The sequence below is a fragment of the Thermobia domestica genome, chromosome 9 (assembly GCF_964235325.1).
Source record: "Thermobia domestica chromosome 9, izTheDome1.hap1.1, whole genome shotgun sequence".
Classification (NCBI taxonomy): domain Eukaryota; kingdom Metazoa; phylum Arthropoda; class Insecta; order Zygentoma; family Lepismatidae; genus Thermobia; species Thermobia domestica.
In genome coordinates, this window is record NC_137462.1 from 245,946,373 (window position 1) to 245,969,142 (window position 22,770).

At 36.3% G+C, this 22,770-nt stretch overlaps 1 protein-coding gene across 1 annotated transcript in view; it reads left to right on the forward strand.

Moving 5' to 3' along the window:
• Window positions 1-22,770, forward strand: part of LOC145660651 (serine/threonine-protein kinase VRK1-like) — a 133,657-nt gene that overhangs the window by 101,136 nt on the left and 9,751 nt on the right. The window contains exon 11 of the mRNA XM_081725959.1: window positions 12,344-12,594. Within this exon, the coding sequence (XP_081582085.1) occupies window positions 12,344-12,594 (251 nt within the window). The remainder of the gene's footprint in view (window positions 1-12,343; window positions 12,595-22,770) is intronic.

Here is a 22,770-nt window from a genome sequence, read left to right on the forward strand (position 1 = left end):
TTAATGAAACTTTTTTTTTTCTGAAATACGAATAAAATTACAAGGCGTTCTCGGAAAATTTCGTTCAAAGAAAACTCACCCCCAACAGTATACTACCTGTTGTAGATTTTTCATAAGACTACCTAAGAGCTCCTTCGTGGCTAAACGATTAGCGTACGCGCCTTTGGCGTTGGAGACCCGTGTTCGATTCCCAGCGGGAGCTTATATGGTTCGAATTCCACGTTTATCAGTAGATCCCGTCTCATATAGCTTCGCTGCTGAAAGGGATGTTAAACTCAACTGAATGGCTGATCTAAAACGTTAGGATTATTTGATGAAATATTTGTATATAAAGTAACCAAACAGCAGTAGTCGTATATCACAAAACTGTCAAAAAATTCAGCCGAAGAACAAACTATCTTTTGTGGATATCCTCATGGAAGTTATTTATGCAACGTTATAGAAATATTAAGGAAGTATTTATTTATGAAATATGAACAAATTTGCTAAATCGTTTACGAGAAAATAGTTTGAAAAGAAACTCGCACCATGAGTAAACTATCCCTTGTAAATTTATTCGTAAGGAGTAATTTACGTAGCATTATAGTTATTTTTGAAATATGAACAAAATTGCCTGAGCTGATTTTGAGAAAATCGTCCGAAAAGAACTTACCCCCGAGAGTAAACTACATCTTCTCGATCTTTCCGAGAGATATGGCTTATATCACAGCATAGGGTTGCTATTGAAAATTTGATTTATGAAGTATGAGCAAAACCAAAGCTGTGCTTGAGAAAGTCGAAAATTTTGATTTTCACTTTCAGTAAAGTACTATTAATTTTAGGGGGTAGGGAAAAATTCGACTCCCCTTCCCTCTGTGGAAAATCACATAAAACCCCGAAGTTTAAAATTTGATCTCGATACGTTGAACGGTATGGCCTCTAGGCGAATGGACATCAGGACGAACACATGTTGAAAATAACGTTTTCGGTATGTATAGGCCATGAAACGTGTAAATCTCAAATTCGATTTTTTTCACGACCAACATATTCTCTTCTTTCTTTACATAACTCGAAGGTAAAAAAGATTCACTAGGGGTAATGTCGGGACAGTATGAGGAGCGATTAAAATGTTTCTGTCGGAAATTTTGAATTTTCTCAACAGTACACGCGAGGTAAAGTCTCTGACATATATATGATTTTTCAGCGTAAGAAGACAGAATGTAGTTGCTATCATAGTAGATGTGTATTGCCAAACATCGTCTTACCTTTGACTTCCTGGTCAAGAGGAATGTTACAATCTAGAATTCATCTGGTTCATAACAGCGTCTGCCCATACTGTTGAGACAATTCAAAATTTCCTATGGGTACCTTTTAATCACTCCTCATATAGTTCCATCATTGCCCCTAGTGATTTTTTTTCTTCCTCCTTCGACTGAGAGAGTGTCTGGCTTCGCAACATTTCAGTGATAGTGCAGTAGTGAAGAGAGCAGTTCTCGACGTGCTGAAGTCTCGGGCGTCAGATTTCTACCCAGATGGTCTACGAAAGCTTGGAAAGTGACTATGAAGAAATATATTCAAAGTGTGTATTTGTGTATAATTAACAATATTTATTTTCTTTTTTGCAAAACCGAACTCTTTTTTACTTACTTACTTACGTCTAGTAGTTGATTTCATTGTATTTTCGAGGAAAACCCATGAATTTAATAAATAACCTCTAACGTTAATTGGAGCAGTCTTTCCGATTCGAGCATATGCTAGAGGAGTAGAGGCAAACTGGAACAATTTTCAGTGGCAAGGATTGCAAATTGGTTTTAGAGAAATTTAGCAGAAGAGATTTAAAAAAAAAAAAGAAAAAAAAGAAAGAAAGAAAGAAAAGAAAGATTTGCACCTGGAAGTAAACCAACTAGAAGCACAAAAGTGCCTTTTTTTATTTATTTATGGTTTTTACTTGGCATAATGAAATCAAATAGAAATTAAGAAGCTTCTGAATCAATGCTCAGATCATACGATTAAAAGAACAAATCATAAGAGCATAAGACAATCTCAATAAGCTATATTTACTATAATTTACTTACTGAAACAAAACTTCACTGTAAGCTTCATTTGTTGAAGTAACTTATGTATTTTCCATTTCTACATTTACTTATTTCTATTATTTATGATTTTAAGTATTCTGTTTAAAATTCTATCAGAAGATCACATTAACTTTAATGAGTAAATCATTACATATAAACTGCAGTCAAACTTCATGTGTATGTTGATAAACAGCAGAGTAAATCTACCTAGAGACAGCAACGATTTATTTCATGTTCTGTTTCTGATTACCATTTCTGCCATATGACAAGCGTTTGTAAATATATAATGTGGTTTGACAGCATCAATTACAACGTAACTTTTGTCCATTGGTTTTTGCATGTAATGAAAATCTTTAGAAATTGATTTTTTTTTTTTTTAATTTAAATCTCCTTAGTTACATGTATTGTTGTAAACAAATCTCTCATATAAATTTCGAACTGAGCACCCTTGCGGCTATATGGTTGGCATGCGCACCTTCGGGAAGGAAATCCGTGTTCCATGAAGCTGTCAGCACGTTAAGCTGAAAGAGACGGTAAACACAAATCCAATCAATAAAGAACAAATCCCGAACAATGGTTTCCAGTGAATATGTATAAATGGTTCGAAATGTATGATTGTGAGTACATCCATGTAAAAGTAGGTCGTCCTTTACGTTTTACTGAACAGTTTATGTGCATGCCTATTTAGAGTGTGGCCTCAACTAAAATATTTTTATTAATCAAAACTTATATCTTCGTGTCAAGATAGATAAAAGATCCCTCGAGGCTTAAATGATTAGTATTCTGCCCGGGAGACCTGGATTAAATTCTCAGTCGCGGCTCGTTGATGCGGATCCTGTGTTAGGCTGGAAGTTTATCTCTGGTAACCTGAGTGCTCTAAACTCTAAACAAACGAAACAACAACAGATACAAAAACAAGAGTGCAAGCTTTAGTTAAAGGCTTCATCGCAAAATATGTAAGAAATGACTAAAGGAGAAAATAGACCCTGCGTTGATTTGATCACAAGACATTGTCATTTCTAGGATATGTGCTAGATCGCTCAGGGATGACAGGCAGATCAAGTTTCTATGGTTACATAGAAGGAAATGCTGTTTTTCTCCTGTCTTTTATGCTCGTTTACCTGTAAGATGTAGAGCCTCCTTTCGTCTGAAAAACTATGACAATTCGATGAGGTGGCAGTAAGTGCTTGTACCTCAATTGCAAGAGAGGTCCGGCATATTTGGAGAACATGGCCTCATTTGATACTCACCATGTTTCGTGGACCTTTCTTTGACGATTTTAGCAGTGTAATACGCACACTGTTCTGTTGGTGGTGGGAATACAATTGATATTAATGGGTGCACCTTGTCCGCCACGATGTTCAGATACCTACCAGATATCAGGAATTTTGTCATAGGAAAATATTGCCTATAGCTTCGTACAGCCGTCTCTTCACAACAGTATACATCCAGCAAGCAACTAGGCGTGTAAATTAACTACAAGAAGTTGGGAAAATCGGTAAACCGAATTCAGAAGCACCCATCGTGTAAAGCTGTGACCGATCTTTATTCCTTACACGATACGCTTTGCAAATTTGGTTCAGATCAGACCAGTAGTTACCAAGAAATTAAGTACCATATAAAATCGAGCCGAGCCTGTCAGGCCAAACACGGCCATCAAATATAGCGATGTTTATTTCTTAAACGATAAGCTACTTCCTCAGCAAAATTTGTGCTGATTCGACTAGAAGTTACCGATAAATAAAATACCATGTACAATCAGAAGCAAGCCTGTCCCTGTCCGAATATGGTCACCAAATATAGCGATCTTTATTCCTTAGATGAAGTGCTATGTACCCACCAAATTTCGTGTAGATTCAGCCAGTTGTTACCGAGAAATAAAGTACTACTTAGCACACACACTTACAACTAAAGTGAAACTATAAGCTCCCGTATGCGTACACTGGAAGCTAACAGATTAGATGTAATAGCACTAGTGTCTGTAAGTGACTTCTGTCGTTATTATAGTGTTCTGCGTGGTGTTATTTTCAAGTTTTTTTTTTTTTTTCCTCCTCTCTTTTTTCAAAACAGGTGCCAGCCACTATAGTCTTCGGTATTTGACGAGTACTTGTTTGTCTGTCGTAGTGATGCACCACGAAATCAAACAAGTCGGACTATACGATGAGTTTCCAGTTATCCACCAGTCTATATTGGTGATGTTTCCACTTCATTCGCTGCCTTCGATAAATGCAGTTGACATTCCACAACTGTAGACCCGCCCATATGAAGGAGAGTTAGATGAAGTGTGCGTTGGGAAACGTTTGCTCGTAGTCATCACTATTGCTATTGCGAGTGATAGTCTGTAGTTGCTAAGCACAATGACTAAGAGTCTCTGCTCTCGTTTGCTCTCAGTACCTCGTCGTCTACGGGCATTAATTCATATATTTCATGCATGTGTTGTTATACAGGGTCTTCGAGTAAGAATGGTGTAATTTCGTTTTGCTGGTGTGCAGGAGGGTGATTAGGACTTAGGGACTTAGGTGTTTCAATGGTGCACTGGTTTGTTTGCAACTCAAGTAGTTTATTCAATGCAAAAACAAATATAGTGCTACTAGAATCCACTATACCTCGACAATGAATATGTTCAACTGGGTTTGTATGATACCATTCACTGCACGACACATGTCCAGGTGAAATTAATTTCACACCATACTCTGCCATAAGAGTGCCAATTGCTTCGTTGATTCTGGCTTTCAGATAATTCATATTATTGATTGTAACACGATAGAAATGTCTTTGATACAACCTCACAAAATGGTGTGTTCAAGAAACAAGTCTTTGATGTCCGGTCCATTGATCTCCAAAATGAACATCCATAGCACGTAAAACAATATGTGCAAAGTGAGGGGGTGGCCATCGTGCTAGAGGATGATTTTAGAAGTAGGTGTTTCATAGCCTCGATTTGAGGGAAAACAAATAGTTTCAACATGGTGTACACACAGAAACATACTGACATGCAAACACACTACAATATACTCTTGTAACATATAGTGGATTCTGGTAGCACTGCATTTGTTTTTACACTGAGTGAACTTCTTGAGTTATCAAAGAAAACAGTATATTATTCAGCAATCCAAGTGCCCTCACTGTTGCATAGCAGCCCCACACAACCCTACCATTCTTTCTCGAAGATACTGTATAATGGCTCAGTGTTCTATATATATTCAAAATAATTGAAACACCTAGAGAAAATGCAACTTCCGTGCTTAATACAGTTAGCTTGCAGAATGGTTCTTGCATCGGCGAGTGGGAGCATATAAGTCGTGAATGGTTTCCATTGGAATGTTGTATTTTTCCTTATGTAATGCAACACTCAATTCTGTTATTGAAGATGGCGTAAGATATCTGTTGTGGAGCCTCAGGCCCAGAACTGATCATAGATGTTCAATAATTATTTTCAGTTTTAGGGATTGAGTGAGCCACACGAGGCATTGCAGTTTATCCCGATGTTCATGAAAGCATGTTCAAGACCCCCAAGAGTATGAATTAGCGCATTGTCTTGAAAATTGCGTAATTGTTCTGAAACAACATCCGAACCATAGAATGCACTTGGGTGGTCACGTAAAATGTCCACATAATCACTGTCAATGATGCGACCTGTGAGAGTACTTACAGGACCCATGGAATCCGAGTCCTGCGATAGTATTTACAGGAAAATCGCAGCCCACAGTCACTGAACTGCAGCACATGTTTCACGGCAGGGGGAAATAGTTCAGAGCATAAGCTTTTTGTTTGTTTGTTTGGACGTCTATCATACATTAACACGATCTGTTCTTGGTGGCCCACTTTATAGTTCTCAGCTCCATTTTCGTTGCTCCGAATCGTTATTGTTGGTAATTAGTGGTTTGGAAATTGCAATCTGACTATGCGACTCTGGTCGGACATGATCGTCATAATAGGCTGTTCTACGTTCATTGCAACAATCCTCTTCAGTGCTCGGCGATTCCTGTCACTACCGGCTTTTGCCTTATTGTGTTATTTTTCGTCAATGTTGTTTTGCCATGAGTAGGGTTGTAAAGGGTCGGAGTGTCCAATTATTCATCTGTCTATATTGGTGATGTTTCCATTTGATTCGCTGCTTCGATAGAATGCAGTTGACATTTCACAACTGTGTGTGTGACTGTTGTAAAGGATCGAAAAAAGTTTTTTTTAACAGTTTTTTTCCAAAGCCAGAAAAAACTGAAAAGAATTTAAAAAGGATAAAAAGTAATTTGTAATTTTTTTAGCAGTTCTTGTTATACAGTCGTTACAAAACTAAATCTGAGTAGCAAATTTTGTACAATACCGTGTTCTTTTATACAGTTGCGTATCTACATTTATTGCTTCCAGAGACGGAATTCGCTCTCAGGCCCCATTCCTATTCCTATACGAACAAACACAGAAGCAAACATACTCAAACAATATATATAAAATATTGTGGCTTATTTGTTGAATGAACAACACACTAGAATTTAATTTTAGGTATGTCATCTTGTTCAGAAAATCCTTGCTATCCACCTCTCATTAACAAGCATGCACTTTTATCTTTATTTCAAATGCTATAATTATTTTATACGCTGAAGTCACAGAGATCGCCAAACATTGAGGAGGATTGTAACAGAAAGCATTACCTCAATATTTATGGTCGGGTTCGAGATTTCGAAGACTGTGATCACCGTGACCAATGTGCTGGCGCGGAAAAAGGTGGTGCTGAGAGTATAAAGTATGTCCCGCCGATGATTTGAAGAAAGTAATACGGTTTGATGACGGAAGTTTCTCCTTGTTTCCAACATCAAACCGAATTTATGTATGGCGGACGCGGAAGAACTGTGTGCTCCTGACTGTCAAATCCGTACCCTTAAGTACGGCGATGGTTCTGTGGGTCGCATCAGTTGGTAATCGCTGAAGGCGAATTACTGCTAGTGACTATGTTGAACATGTTAGATCATCGATTACATCCTATGGTACAGATATTCCCTAACCATGAGGCCGTCTTCCTAAATGACAATGCACCAATTCATATAGCATCAGAATAAACTCCCAACACTTACTCAATGCGCTAATGTGAACACTATTGAATTTCGATGGTCGGTTTTACAGGAGCGCAGTATTTTCTGCGCCATCATCATTGACGTAACTGAGTGCTTCACTGCTTGAAGAATTGTCTGCTATTTCTCTAGAGATGATTCATGAGCTACTGTCTAAATTTTTCGACGAACAAACTGACTACAACCTAAAAGTGGTCCGACACCATTTAAATCAGTTGCATTTTGTGAAGGTGTTTCCATTACCTGTGTCCATAGTGGCGAAATAACGTTTATCTTTTGACAGTTTGTGAGGGATTTCGTTTCATGCTTTTTCATTTTATCATATTAAAATAACGGCAGTGAACAGGAATTTGTAGCGAGAATAAATCAATTATATAGTGGTCATGTGCGCGCCAATAACTCACGGAGTCTCTGGTTCGAGTCACGGTGGGAAAGCACGAAATATTTAATTTGGCTACTGTTCACTTTCATTTAATCACAATCTCCTTTAATGGGCACAACGTGAGACGTTAAACGAACAAGCAAACAAAAAACGCATTACGGTCGTTCGAATTCCACATTTAACTTCTTATTTAGCCTTCCAGTCTGCTATTCGTTGAAAAAGGGACATTGAATTTCAATTCAGTCCAGAACAATGTGTGAATAAAATGAGATGAAATGTTTACTTGACATTCCATGATTATACTTTTTATATTAAAAAGAGATTGCTCATAAATCAAGTGAAGGGCGGTAGAAAAACTGGTGGAGTATTAATATCGGGAGTAAATGAGAGAATCTCCCTCAAAAAAGTACATCCTTATGCCCCATTACACTTAGCCAAAGGTCGAAGCAGCGACTGTTCGTGTAAGAAATGAACCATGTACCAGTAAGTCATTGTTTTCTTTGTAGTGTGGTAGTCGATACTGTTTGAGAGACAGGTTTATAAAATTTGGTATCTCTTAGATTCGCAAGTCTCGTTAGCGTCTGACATACTTTTCCCTGTTCGTAAATCATAACTAGTACTAAATACATCACACACCAATGCTTTAGGTAAATGCAATCGGAATATTCCATAGACATTTCATTTACTAGGGATTAGAGAACGGAAACAATATCTGCCGTTTAAAATATGTATTTTTCTGCACCAATGCTTCTGACATTATTCTGGCAAAATGTAGATTTCACAGAAGAAGAAATTAGGTTGTGTAATGTGAAAGCTCTCAATATAATAACCTTGTAACCTAATCAAAACTAAACCTACCGAACCTAATAATAGAAAATAGTGCACTTTCCAATCAAATTCAGTTTTTTAAAAAATTATTCTGTTCTTAATAACTTCTAACTTGTTTTTCCCCTTCTATTTGCTTTTCATCTCACTGTTAATTTCCGTTGGTATTCTTCTTTCCCCTCACGTACAAACTTATTTTTTCAGGTAATACTTCCCATATACTTTCAGTATATTCAGTAGTATCTCCCGAAGGAAATCACAATACCTATATAATTCGCTACTTTGTGTGCGTATGTCTTGGTCTTTGTGTTGGGGTTTAAGATCCGTAAACAGTACCGAGGCTGTGTGAAACGTGTACCGATAGATTTACCTGGAATTCTAACTACTGAAGCTCACTTCGGAAGATCGAACTCCTGTCTTTCTCACAGAAAACGAGAAATGTTGGGTCTTACTGTTTTCTCTGAGTGTCACTTCCTGTACTTTTAAATTATTTTAAGTGTTGTAATGTGAATTGTAATATATAACGAAGTAATTCTAAAGGGCCACGGTGCCTCAGTGGTAGAGCATTCGCCTTGGTGCGTGGGGTCCATGGTTCTATCGCAGCTTGCGCCAAGTACTTTGTGCTGGGCAAACACCGTGTGCGTGGGTTTTCTCAGAGTTCTCTCGCTTCCTCTCACTTTATTCATTCCGCCATTGCATTCATTTCTCATCATCACCGTCCTCTTTAACTCTTTGAAGCACGCTGGTACTTACATTTTACCACCTTTTACATAATGTTTTCGAAACTCAGTACCGCAAAGAGTTAATCTAGCCGACATAACCGTGGGACATAAAACTGAAAGATTTTATTTCATTTTTCAAAGTAATTCAAACACGAGGAGCCGCGGTGGCTCATTGGTAGATCGTGCACCTCTGGTGCATCAGGTCCTTGGTTCGATCTCAGCTCGCACCAAATGAGCTATGTGGTGGACAAACACCGTGTGCGTAGGTTTTCTCAGGGTTCTCCCGTTTCCTCCCACTTTCTTCATTCCACCATTTCATTCATTTCTCATCATCACTGTATCCTTTAGCCCAGCCTGCATAATTGTGAGACGTAAAACTTAGATTTATAATTCTAACACGACCATCCATAAATCAACCCATCAAATATTTGTTGCCAGCCTAACGTATATTTGAAGACGCGCGCACACATAAATTAACAAAAACTCGTGTAGAGTAGCCAGCCACTTTGTGTATACAGGTCTTGGGTTCAACCTGTAGTGTAGACACAGCGCTTACGTCTAGTGCAAAGATTCTTGATCCGATTCGTCTGAGAGCTTGTGGTGCACAACATTGTGTGCGTGGGTTCTTTCGTTTCCTTCCACATTCTCATTCCGTCTATTCTTTCATAATCATTTAACTTCATTAATCATCTGTCTCCTTTAGCTACAAGGGCATAATCGAGATATGTTAAAAAAAAAAAAAAAAAAAAAAAGAGGAATTTCCTGGAAATTTCTTACTATTCTGCTGACGTCCAGTATTACGCTTTTCTTTATGAATGTTGCTTTTTTCCCAGTTACTCTGATTATTTTACGTGTAGGTCTTCATTAATCTTGGTAGGTGTCCGTTGTGAGCGTTGTATCCAGTACATTCGTATTCATTTTCTATCTTTATTTTGTTTTGTATATACTTTTTTTTTCTATGAAATGGAATTACAGTCTTGAATCAATAACTAGCGGAAAAAAGTAAAAAACGAGAAGTAGCTAGAAACGAGAATTTAGTTTTCCTTAACGTCAATTGAAAACAAATATATGTAAATTTTTACTGTTTTAAATATGACTCTTCGGAAGATGCCACAGAATAAGACTAATCCTCAGGCATCCTTCAGTACTCTGAATGGTACTATTACGTTTGCAGAATGCATCCGTTAGTAGTTGGTTTTTAAGTCAAAGAGCTAAAGTATTACTTTCGAAAATTCAGTTAATAATTATTTTTTCAGGGAAATTTGTTTTCTTTAGAAAATATACTCCCTTGTAAACCTTCATAAATGTGTCTTATTTCTTTGAATTTTGTATAATTATGTCCTGAAAAATTATTTAATAATAATAATAATAATAAGAAGAAGAAGAAGAAGAAGAAAGAAAGAAAGAAAATAAACTTCTTATAATTGAACGTGAAATTCAAATCACTTCTCTTATTCCGCGACCATTACGTTTTCATTGAAAGACTTATCCTTTTTAAAGCTACCCTCTTACTCTTTTCTTTCTCTCTCATTCTTCAGAAACAGACATTAAACTTTTTGTCGTAGGAGACGAAATAGCGTTTAATTTAGTAGGAAATATGCATCATTGGAATCACATAGTAGATGTGTAAGATAAGTATTTCTTTCGTACTTCCAGCACGTAAAGTTGCATGAAGTTGCATGTTATAAAATACGATAGATAGTCGCTTATTCTTCTTTTCAATAATAACTTGTAGATAGTTCTTAGTGTCTTGGTTAATAGCAGAAACACTTTGATTGCAGTTCTAAAGTAAATGGGGAAAAATGAAATTAAATCTTTAGCTTCTACGCATATACTGTGCAGACTAAGCAGATCATAAATTATATTATGACAGGTAACTGAAATACCCCGAGGAAATTTAACGAAACTTACAAATTCAAATGGCTTGGTTCGAACTAAGGGCTCGTTGTTGTATTCTATTACTAGGCACTTTAATTCCCGAAGAAATAAATGGGCTCTTTCCACACAAACAATTAAAAAGCTAGGAGGAAGCACAAGTAGTATGATCATTTAGTGAGTGGCATTACCTAGACGAATTAATAACTAAGATAGTTGTGGTTATTTTTAATACGAAGATTGTAACTGTTCATCAAATTAATCAAAACTACACTCAGAAAAATTGTAAATATTGCTTTGCTAATACTTTAATTTGCTCACTTTTCGTGTGTAAATTATGTAATTTGCAGATTTAATTTAAGTAATAATTTCAATTTGTAAATTTAAAAACTTCATTACATCCATTGTACATTAAGCCAGCACAAGTAGATCTCTTCCTTTACAGATTTTTCTCTCAAAAACTTCCGAATGAATGATCAGAAGTAATGTTTGGTATAACTGGTACTTATTGAGTACTGTTTGGCATAACTTGGGTCCTAATTTGAAATTACAGAAATATATTCACTTAGTTCTTTTATCCGTTCCGAAGTTACGTATAAATTATATTGAGTCGCAAACCTTACCCTCTACACGTTACTTTCTCAGTAAGAAATACATCAATTTGAGCACAGTTTCCAGCAACTTCAGGAAATTACGTTATCTTTGTGTAGGGAAAACCCATATAAATCGATCATTTTTCCAAAGTTACTCCCAAAACGAACATATTAAGCGTTTGTTTGGGAAAGAGGAGGGGTAGTAACATCAAATCTTTTTTCTTTTTCACATAGCAGAGAACAAAATTCCTTCGTAGTCAAGTGCGTTTCGTCCGCGTAGTCTCTGGTTTGGCTTCCGGTAGGAATGGTTGCTACGGGTACAAACCTAAGTAGAGTCTCTGATTTCACTTTAAACAGTAGCTCCCATCTAATCGTCTCATATATCCTCGATGCTTGAAAGAGATGTTTAACTTCATTCACTTACCTTGCGTTGTAAACAGTTAAACTGTAATACGGCCAAAAGATATGCATATATAAGTGATCAATATTGCTTTGACGTGTATCTTTTGCTCATTTTTTTTTCGTGAAGTAGCCAAGATCGTACATTAATTTTTAGTTTTAGTTTGTTTTGTACGCTTAGCTCTTGTGTTATTATTTGTATATTCATAAGAATATCATTCGTATACAGGCAAAGTTATATTATACTCTTTCATTGTTCGTGGTATCGTGATACATAATTTCCATGTTGAAATGCTTTTTTATTGCCATGTTGAATTTGTGTCCTACTTAGAATATTTTTAGACAATTACTAGTATTTTCCTGCACAATATATTAATAGTCCAATATCATTAATAATGACTTGTTTCGTTTCTGTTTGGATTAACAGCAGCCGCTGCAGTAGTCCAGTGGATTTTCCGACGACCCTGACTCCAGCCATGGAGCAGGTGATAAGAAGGCGACAAGAAAGAAGGACTTCGGAAAGGAGGAATTCAGCTCCGTCGTACTTCGATTGGAATAGTGATATAGACTGGTCAGATACAGATAGCTCATTAAGTTTTAATATTTCCAAAAAGAAAAGAACTTATAGAAAAAAGACTAAGGGACGACCCGCTTCAAATACCGCGGGAAAAACTGTAGGTATGTAATGATTTTTTTCTTTTTAATTTTCAGATAAACTTTGATTTTCAATTTTCAAAGTTGAAATAATAATAATAATAGAAAAATACGAATGTAGTTGTTTTCCTCAGTTCTATTTAATTTTTCTGTGATCTATTTGTATTTCTCGTCTGTTTATCTTGGTTAAAGAGCAGGATCGTTGGACGTAACACTAAAACAATCTTTTTTCACGGGATTTGTACTGTTACTGTATGTTAGCACATACTGTCAAATTTAGTAATATCCGTCAAATTTGTTGAAGTTCATGAACTTACTACAGACTTTAAGCCTATAGAGAATATTACTTTTATATATAATGATGTAGAACATAGCTTTAAAATTATAATACGTTAGAAGAGTTAATTTTGCTTTCGTACCTACACGGATTTCACGAAATGTCTGATCACGTTATTCGTTACTTTTTAGTGCAGGGTACTAAGATGTTCAGTACCTATGGTGTGTACAATTACTCTATATAGCTTAAGTTGAATTTGTGGAAAAGAAATCTACTGTGTTCATCGAACTAATTTAGGAGCATAGCACGTTATGATCACGAACAGTCACATTCCTGATCAACTAGAAAATTAGTAACGTGCGTATAGTTCAGTTTTGTCAAAGTATGTAACTTGTTAGGTGCTTGGTTGTGTTTATTTTAGTTCAAAATACAATCATAGAATACATAGTGTGTTAGAAAAGTAATGAGATTGGCAATAGTGTTCATAAAACGACAACGCAGCCGCCTCTATCGTCACATGAAATTGTGTGAACCCTAGTCGTTGACTCAGTACAGGTTTTAACTTACTCCAGTTGATACATAATTGTTGAGACCTCTAAAGTGAAGTTGTGTTCGTGAGGTGCGTTACGAAAATTGACGGGCAAAAATTTAAGCTAGGTTTTGCCCTCAAATTTTCTGTAAGATTTGGCGAATCCACTACTTGCGAAAAGTTACAAGAAGCTTGTACATTCTTTGTACAGGCCACAAATGTTCAAATGATACAAGTCCTTTTTAGAAGGCCGAGAACGACTGGAAGACGAATCTCATGTGGAAAGACCTTCAACCTCAAAAACGGATGAAAGTGTGGAAAGAGTGAAGTCTCTTATGAGGTCCTATCGTCGATTGATGGTGAGAATGATCAGTAGAGAGTTAAATTTGAACGTGTTTACCGTACATCAAATTTTAACAAGTTTTAGACATGAGGAAAATTACGCCAAGATGGTTGCAAAGAATCTCACGATTGAGCAGAAATACAATCGGAGGGGCGTGTGTCTTGATTTTCTAGACTTCCTTAACAGTGAGACAGAATTCTTCAGTAGCTTTATCATAGGTGATTTTTTTTTTACTACTATCCGCAGACAAAACGCCACAGTCGGGAGTGGCATACCTCAAACTCTCATTCCAAAGAAAGCTAGAATGAGCAAATTCAAAATTAAATTAATGCTGGTTTGACTTTTTAATAGTCGGGGATCGTCCACAACGAAGTTGCGCCACCAAGACAAGCTGTCAGTCAAACTTTTTGTCGAGAAGTCTTTGAAAAACTCACGAAAAGGGTAGGTCATATGCGACCAGGAAGTGTATGCATTTAGACGCTGCACCACGACAACGCACCATGTCATACGGTTTCTCCATATGAACTTATAGTAGCAGAAAGCATTCCTGTGATTCCTCAGCTTCCATATTTACCGGATCTTAATCATTTCCGTTTTACAAATCAAATTAAAAGGGTGCCGTTTTGGTTCCTTGGATATAAATACCGACGAGCTGAAAGGTATTTTAGCAGAAAGCATCCAGCGCTACTACGAAGACTGGAAACAACGCCTCTGTCCAAATGAGCTATTTTGAAAGGGGATAACCTTTAACTTCATCGTTAAAAGAAAATCATCATTACTTTTGTATCACACCTCGTATGTAAATGCAGAACAGTAATATGATATATATATCCAGATCTTACTAACATGTTTCTGTTGTGCTCTTTATTAATCTTTTAAAAGTATATTAGGAAACTTAAAAATTATTGACCCTTTTGCGCTTAAAATGGCGTTAATTTCCCAAATCTCAGGGTATATGAGTTGCAGCAGGTCAAGCCTAACGTTATTTGACAGCTGAAGCTAGTAGATGTGCAAAACGTGTTGGAATTCTTATTATCAGACCAAACGTATTGCGCCGTGAAGATCTTGAGGGTGTACGGGGTTCGAATCCATGCTTCGGTTCCAAGTGCAGCTCCGAAACGCACCATTTTGTATGTACGTAACGTACGTAATAGTCAGTGAATGATTCAGGCAGTAGTACAAATTGACTTATAGATGAACCCGAAGTGAAATGTAAGGTTTGTCTCAATAGCCTCACTCCTACAAATACTTAGGATTAGAAAGGTCTGGGTTCGTTCTTCGAATATGTCTCCTCTAGCAAACTCACAAATATACATGTATATCGTAAGCATAGAATTTCGATCTCTAGTAGACAGTGTTCGAGTGTTAACTAGCTCATCAAATGATTGATGAATAACGGTTACCCCAACATAGCATTGAACTGGAAATACATGTAAATCACTTGTTTCTTTGGATGAAAATATGCTAGAATGAAATATTATTACATTTTTCATCTTTTTTAATAACTTTTTTATTGCTATATCTAAAACATTATTACACTTTCTATTGCATCAAAATTAGACATAAATTTATATTATTCATTTCATGTATTATTTTAAATGAATATTCAAATAATTGCTAGCATTTTTCGTTTTTTTAACTGCCCCTGTATTGAACACACGAGCACGACACATACAACGAGTTTCAAGACGGACAAAATGCGTAAAAATGACAATTGTACATTTCAGTAGTCATACTTATCTCTTTATTGTTAAGAAACCAGGGTTCTTGATGAAGTGTTGTCCATTGTACATTGATGAGTATCGCCATTTGTTTTATCACACTCACATTATAAAAATTAAAATTTGTCTTGATGTAGAGTAGTGTTTTTTAAATTCTTTTTTGCTTGGTAAGTACATTAACACTGACTGCTTTCTTTCTCCGGCTTGAACTTCTCATTCGTGAAATCGTAGTGTATCTGTGAACAACCGAGAGTGGGTGAGAGAGAAAAGTACTGCTAGTTTTTATAAGAAAAGTGTAAAATAGCGCTGTTATTATTGCATTTATATGTATGAGATTATACAACTTACTATATTTCACTAATTATTGGGTAGCATTATACTAATTTTATTTTCCACCAAAACATTGTTTTTGCATAAGAAATCCACACTTTTTCTTTATGAAAACTGACTGAACTTCCAGGACAGTCCCGACGAGTTTGTTGAGTTTCAAAACAAGAGGTAATGTGAGGTTCTATATGAAGTAGTTGCAGAAAATAACTTTGAGGGATTATAGAAATTCACAATAAGGAACACAATTTCGTCTTCGCAAATTGCTGAACTGTTCCAAACCATGTTTAGAGCGAAGAACAGAACAGCGGCGTAGCGTTGAATTAACCAAAAGTACATACATCAATTCTGGATCGTTATGAGTTAACTGCATTACATTTTACGATTTTATTTCGTTAAAGGCGTAAATGTTGCGCAGGCCTGTGAAGAAATGTGTGATGTTTATGGAGAAGATACATTATCAAATGCTTCAATCGCTTTCGTTGTGGACATTTCGCTGTCCAAGATTCTCTTCGTATGGGCGACGAGTCACAGCAGAAGTAGATGATAAGCAGTCGTGAGATTGCCAGTGAGCTAAACATCCATCACCAAAGAATCGTTAAATCGTTTGGAGAAAGCCGGCTACAAAAGGAAGCTTGATATTTGGGTGCCACATGATCTGACTTAAAAACACTTACTCGATCGAATTTCTGTCTACGAATCTGTGCTGAAACGTAACGAACTCGAGCCATTTCTGAATCGATTGATCATGAGTGAAGAAAAGTGGATAACCTTCAACAAAAATGTGCATAAAAGATGTGGTCGAAGCGAGGAGAAGCTCCAGTCTGGGAAAGCTCACACTAACATCCAGAAAGGATATGCTGTGCGTTAAGCGGGTCAGAAGGGGCACTTACAAAGTTTTTTATTATTATTATTATTATTATTATTATTATTATTATTATTATTATTATTATTATTATTAACGAAATTATAAAGAACTAATGTGGAAAAATTGTATACAGATGTATATAGTTAACGTGCAAAATTTGGGTAAATCGGACATCTGGAGGTGGCACTGGCGCTATTCCTCGCCGTCCATGCAATACAAAGCATTTTTTACACTTTTAAAAGTTATTTGTTCCGTATTTTTGCTAAATGAAGAGTTACAATCATAACCAATACGTAAAAGTTTCCTTTTCTAGTTCTCAACATTTTCAAAAATATTGTTATTTCAATCCTCAATTTCTGTCAAAACTTTTAAGCGAGAGTACTGAGTTCAGGAAGTTGGCTTCTCATTTACGAATGGTAAACCTCTGCGTGATTTTTCGGTTATGCAGCCCCTCGATTGTCTCTAAATAGATTAATCCAGAATTGATCACGGGGAAGGTTGTATGTTGAGTTCCACCTGTGCCCAACCCAACCCCACCATGCTTTGGCACATCTTAAGTTTTCGCAGTGTCTCAACTAAATCCTTTTCTGCTACAAATTTTCTCAATTTCTTCCGTCCATCAATCCTGTCTCGAGAGTTCAGCTTGAATCTCCACTTTGAACAGCTCGGAAATATTTAACAATTGTGGTTAATCCGTGTTCAGGTATATTTTGCAGCTGTTGTCAACTACCATCTCACGTAAGGAGGCAAGTTGATAACTCGGAACTCACATCAGACAATTTGTCAGGATAGGTTGAGATCGGAATGAAACTAAACTCGTTTGAATTTGATTGCCGGCAACGTCTCGCATGACTCAATATATTTACCGATTATATTAAATTTCCATTTAAATGCAGCAGGTGACGGAGAGCAAGTTTATTGCCATGCAGCTTACAAATACACCATTGGATTGGTTTTCCATCTCTTCTTCTATCACCCAAATAGCATTTCCCTTTAATCTTGTGTTTATCGCAGCCAACAACTCTTAAAATTTCAGCTTTCATGTACCAAAAAATGCTGTAACGTGGTCAATTTATTGATGTAACTGTGGCTTTGCAAGCAAAACATGTTTCTGAATTATAATCTGCATGTGAAATGTTCTCCCAATATTTACTTATTTAATAGTTGATCGGGTGAAAGTTACAATGGTGTAAATTATTTGTAAAAGAATGACTTAGGCACAAAAAATAGATCTAGGTAAATCAGTATGTTAACAGAAAATGTGATTAACTATTCAGAGTCTGTAAACCTCTGGTGCTTGGGGTCCCGGGTTCGATCTCAGCCCCCGCCAAGTGAACTTTGCGGTGGACAAACACCGTGTGCGTGGGTTTCCTCGGGGTTCTCCCGTTTCCTCCCACTTTCTTCATTCCACCATTTCATTCATTACTCATCATCACCGTCTCCTTTAGCATAACCGGCATAACCGTGGGACGTAAAACTCAAAGATTTCATTTCATTTCAGAGTCTGTAAGTCAGAGCTTCATTCCGAGAAACTTCAACAGATGTCTATGAAAATCCTAGTGATGAAGAAAGCATATGTTTTGTTTACCAGAAGAGTGGTGTTACTCAGAAAAGAAAGTCCACTATAACTTTCACCCGTCCAGTTCTATTTTTCCGCCAGTCCAAACAGACTGCTTTTATGCTGATTATTTCAGTAAATTATTTTCACTAACACGTAAGTTCACAACGTTTTCTCTGCATCTTTCTCGGCACTTTTCATCTGTCAGTCACTTTCGTTACGTCTTCTTCAGTCGGTGAATCCAGTTACCCACCAATATTTTAAGGGAACGTGCAGTTTAGAGCCATTCCTGGAAACTCACCTATCGAGTCGCATGCACTTGGAAAATGCAGATAATCTAATGAGCATTTGAGATATAGCGTTGGGTACATATTTACTTCTGAGTTTCTGGTGATGTCTTTTCATGAAAGTCAGGCACAAAGTCAGAGTCGTGCAGTTCCATTTGATATTGGAAAGATAAAGTAGACTGTCTTTACATTTTACCAAGTTTCCGGCTGAATCAAGTTACTTTCAACTTTCTTTTCTTCCTTTCTGGTAGTTTCTTGTATCTTCTTATAATACACTTATCTAAACCTGCCATAACCATCTTTGCCTCATCAATAAGAAAAAACATGCTCTATTACTGGGAACTTCCTACTCATTTCGCTAATGCATTTGATGAACGGATCTTTGTTACAAGTATAAATATCAAAGAGGGTCTTCACGTGACTTTTAAAGAGTATTACAAAACTGTGAAAAGCTTTGATCTTCGATTTAAATGTATTTCTTTCTCTGTTTATCTAATATAAACGAATCATTTGATGATTCTTTTATGAGATATTATTGGTTATACAGTCCTCGTTTTTCTTGCTTTTTTTTATCTACGTCACCAATAATTTCTGTAACACTTGAACTCTTGTATCTGGAACATTATACTTGAGAAATTAAAAGTAACGTATAATAGCTTAATATGTGGATAAAGCCAAGGAATTCGTGTATTTTGTTGCTGCGAAATTGGGCATACTGCTTTGATTCTTTTGATAGTTCCTTCTTCAGCAGAATGTTCATTCTGAAGCAAACTTACTGTCTCCAGAAAGAAAAAAGCCTATAGAAGAATACAATCCGATTCTCATTAAATCCTTAATAAAAATTTTATTTACGTTCTATACAGTCTGATTAAATTCTTGGAAACGAATACAAAATTGTTTCCTCTCATCATCTTGAGAACAGAAATCTAGGCGAGATTCATCCATCGTGGCTTTATAGTTAAGGTGCCTGCCTTTGGTGCATCGAGTTCGATTCTCTGTAAGTGTTCATATGGTTCAGATCTCACGTTAAGCTGTAGCTCCGCGTCTTCTCTGGGCTTAATGCTGAACGGGATGCTAAAATCCAAGTAAATTCACCAAATCCACCAGTACAAGTGACGCATACATAAATTTTTGTCAAATGTCAACATGAAATGTTTCTCTACGAGCACCGCAATAATGGAAGAGTACGTACTTACGTACTTGAGGAATAATGTTGTTGGTATTTTTCCTGAGTATGGCAATTATTGTTTAAAAAAAAAAAAAAAAAAAGTTAATGTAAAAAGAGAATTTTATGAAGAACAAATTGTAAAATAAACCACTGTTTAAAAGGAATCTTGCTTTAAGAAAACCCTTTTGATAGAGACCGGGGATTAAGATGGCAATATTTTTGAAAGTATTATTTAATCAAATGTTTAGAAGCAAGAAAGGAAAACTCCAGTGCATTGCTTATTGTTATAACTCCTCGTTTAACGAGAAAAAAAATCCCATTTGCAAAGCATAAAAATATGTAGTTTTATCTGGGTACCGAAAAATGGTACCAGTGGCACCTCAAAATGTCCAATTTAACCCAAATTTTGCACGTTTATTAAATACAACTGTACACAACTTTTCCGCGCTAGGCTGTTTTCAGTTTCGAAAAAAAAAAAAAAAAAAGTTCAACTCTTCCTAGTGTGCGTGTGGTGGGAACGATAGACTTGGACCAGTGCTGTTGGTAATTAATGTAAGTGCACTTAATAATTCAAAATAAACGGCCGAATCTGGTCAATAGAAACAGGTGTCGTATACCACGCTGACAACGCCAGACTGTATACATATTTAACGACTCGTCAAAAATTGAGAGAACTCGGTTGGGAGGTTTTAATGCGTCCACTGTATAATCCAAACCTGGTAACATCATTCGTTTCGTTCTGTGCAGAACTCCGTGAATGGTGTTAAGTTAGTTTCAGAAGAGGTTTGTGGAAACCACGTGCCATAAGTTCTTGACTAGAAACCACAGAAGATCTGTCGCGAGGGGATTACGATGTTGGTGTAAAATAGACAGAAGGTAATCGAACATAATGGTGCATATGTGATTTCATACTGTTATTTTCAGATCACAATAAATGTATTCTCAGGTGTGACCTGCAAACGCTCGATACATTTTAGACAACCTGATATATTTTAAATATCTTTTCGTCTTCGTAAGAAAGTACTGGAACTTAACATGGTTGGTGACTAATACACACAGTCATTCACTCACATTCTCTCTCTCTCTCGTAATTGGATTTCAAAAAATAATATATATTTATCTGTAGTCTCAGTATGGTGAAAGTAAATCAAAATTGCCAGAGAAGGAGAAAGTAAAAACGATAAATTAAAAGAATTTGCAATTGTATAAAGTAACTATCCTGTAGAATATATCGATGTATCAGTTTGTATTTGTGATTATCCGCATCTGTGCTTTGTAAGTATTACCGTGAGTAATTCAATGCACTTCGTTCTGTACTCGGTTCCTGATGCGGACACATGATTTGACTCTCATCTCCCAAGCATTAGTGCTGAAGAGAGATGGTAACAGAGGTTTGTCTCTCATAGTCTTAATATTGAAATAAGACGTCAAACGACATACAAAGAAACGGACCCTTCAGTAAATTGAAATTATCTTGACAGGTGTTTCATCCTTTCCTTTGATAGTGTAGATTCGCTAAGACCCTTGAAGGTTATTTGTAACAAACCCCTAGCTGATATTTGAACTAGACCTTTCCGGCTATGACTTGAAAAAAGAAAACTCAGAGGTGCTACTAATGTGTAGAGCAAAATTATATAGGATTAAATCGACAATGGAAGTAGAGAAGACGAAAAAGATAGAGCGCTCAACTCTGTTGCGAGGGGTTCTTGGTTCGATCCTAAGTCATTTGAGTTTGTGGCTAACAGCATCGAGTTCTTCAGGGTTTTTATTATTATTATTGTTATTATTATTATTTATTATTATTATTATTATTTATTTATTTATTTATTTTTGGGGGGAGGAGAGTTCTCCTGTATTCTTCACCAATTCTTTCAGAATCATTCACTGTATTTAATCATCCGTCTCCTTCAGTCTACAGGCCATAATAATCATGGGATGTAAAATTTAAATATTTCATTTCATTTTCCTTCTGAAACAGTTGTTGGAACAGCGCCATTGTCCTTTTGGTGTACATTGAACAGTGTGGCTAGTTGAAGCCAAAATACAGTTAGGAATATGTTAGAGATTTCATGTTTTACGCAGCTGTATCATAGATAAATAAATAGTTTGCCATTTTGTAGCATTGTCGTTTTATTTTTGCCTTATGTTTCACTCATGTTTCCTGTTGTGAACTTTGTCAAGGTAACGAATTTTCTGAGATCAAATTATGATCCTCATTCTTAGTTACATCCTTAGTTTGCTAGGAAGTAAGAATACACATTTTAGTCCAGCAGGCAGGAACGCCTGCAGGACTTTTTCCAAAAGAGGACGGCAGACAAAAGACCGACAGACAAGCATAGCCACACACACACACACACACACACATACATTGATGTATGCGTGCACATAATGCATACGTGCATGTATATATTAGCTACAGTTAATAAACTGTAGTACTATTTTATTTAGTATAAATGTTACTATAGTGTATGCAAGCAAATTAATATATTTTAACATGTATTTCCAAGAATGGAACCCCTTTCGAAAATAAAGAGTGGGGCGGAAACTTGACTGCAATTGTAATAGATAACCTCGTTCGCAGTATTTAAATGTTTTTCCTATCACAGGATCTCCAACTTTGTTCTGCTCAAATATATAGATTTCTACATGTACAGATTTCTTTTCCTACATGTGTCACGAAATCCTGTAATGGGAAAGCATTTCAGTACTGCAAACGAGGTCATCTAGTACTACGTAATTCCAGCATTACAAGAACATAACGAAGAAGAAAGTCAAAATCTGATTTAAGGAAATTCGTTTTCTCGATAAAGTTCAAACACCAAACATGAGTGAAATATTGGACAGAAAACGATAATGCAACTATGAGGTAAAACTATTTATTTACAATTACGGACGTTTCACGTGGAAAATAATTATGAATACTAGTGGTAGCAGAACAATACTGATTAATTTAAATGTAATATTTAATCCAGAGTTGAATTATGGCATAGTTCCGGTGCTTTGCAGAGAATGTTCAAAAATGAATGAGGGCTGTGCAGTTTTGTCACTGAATCATTTTTCTGAAATTGGCTGTGTGTGTATTATGTGCGGATAGTAATTGTGATATTTTCTTTGTTTTTCAG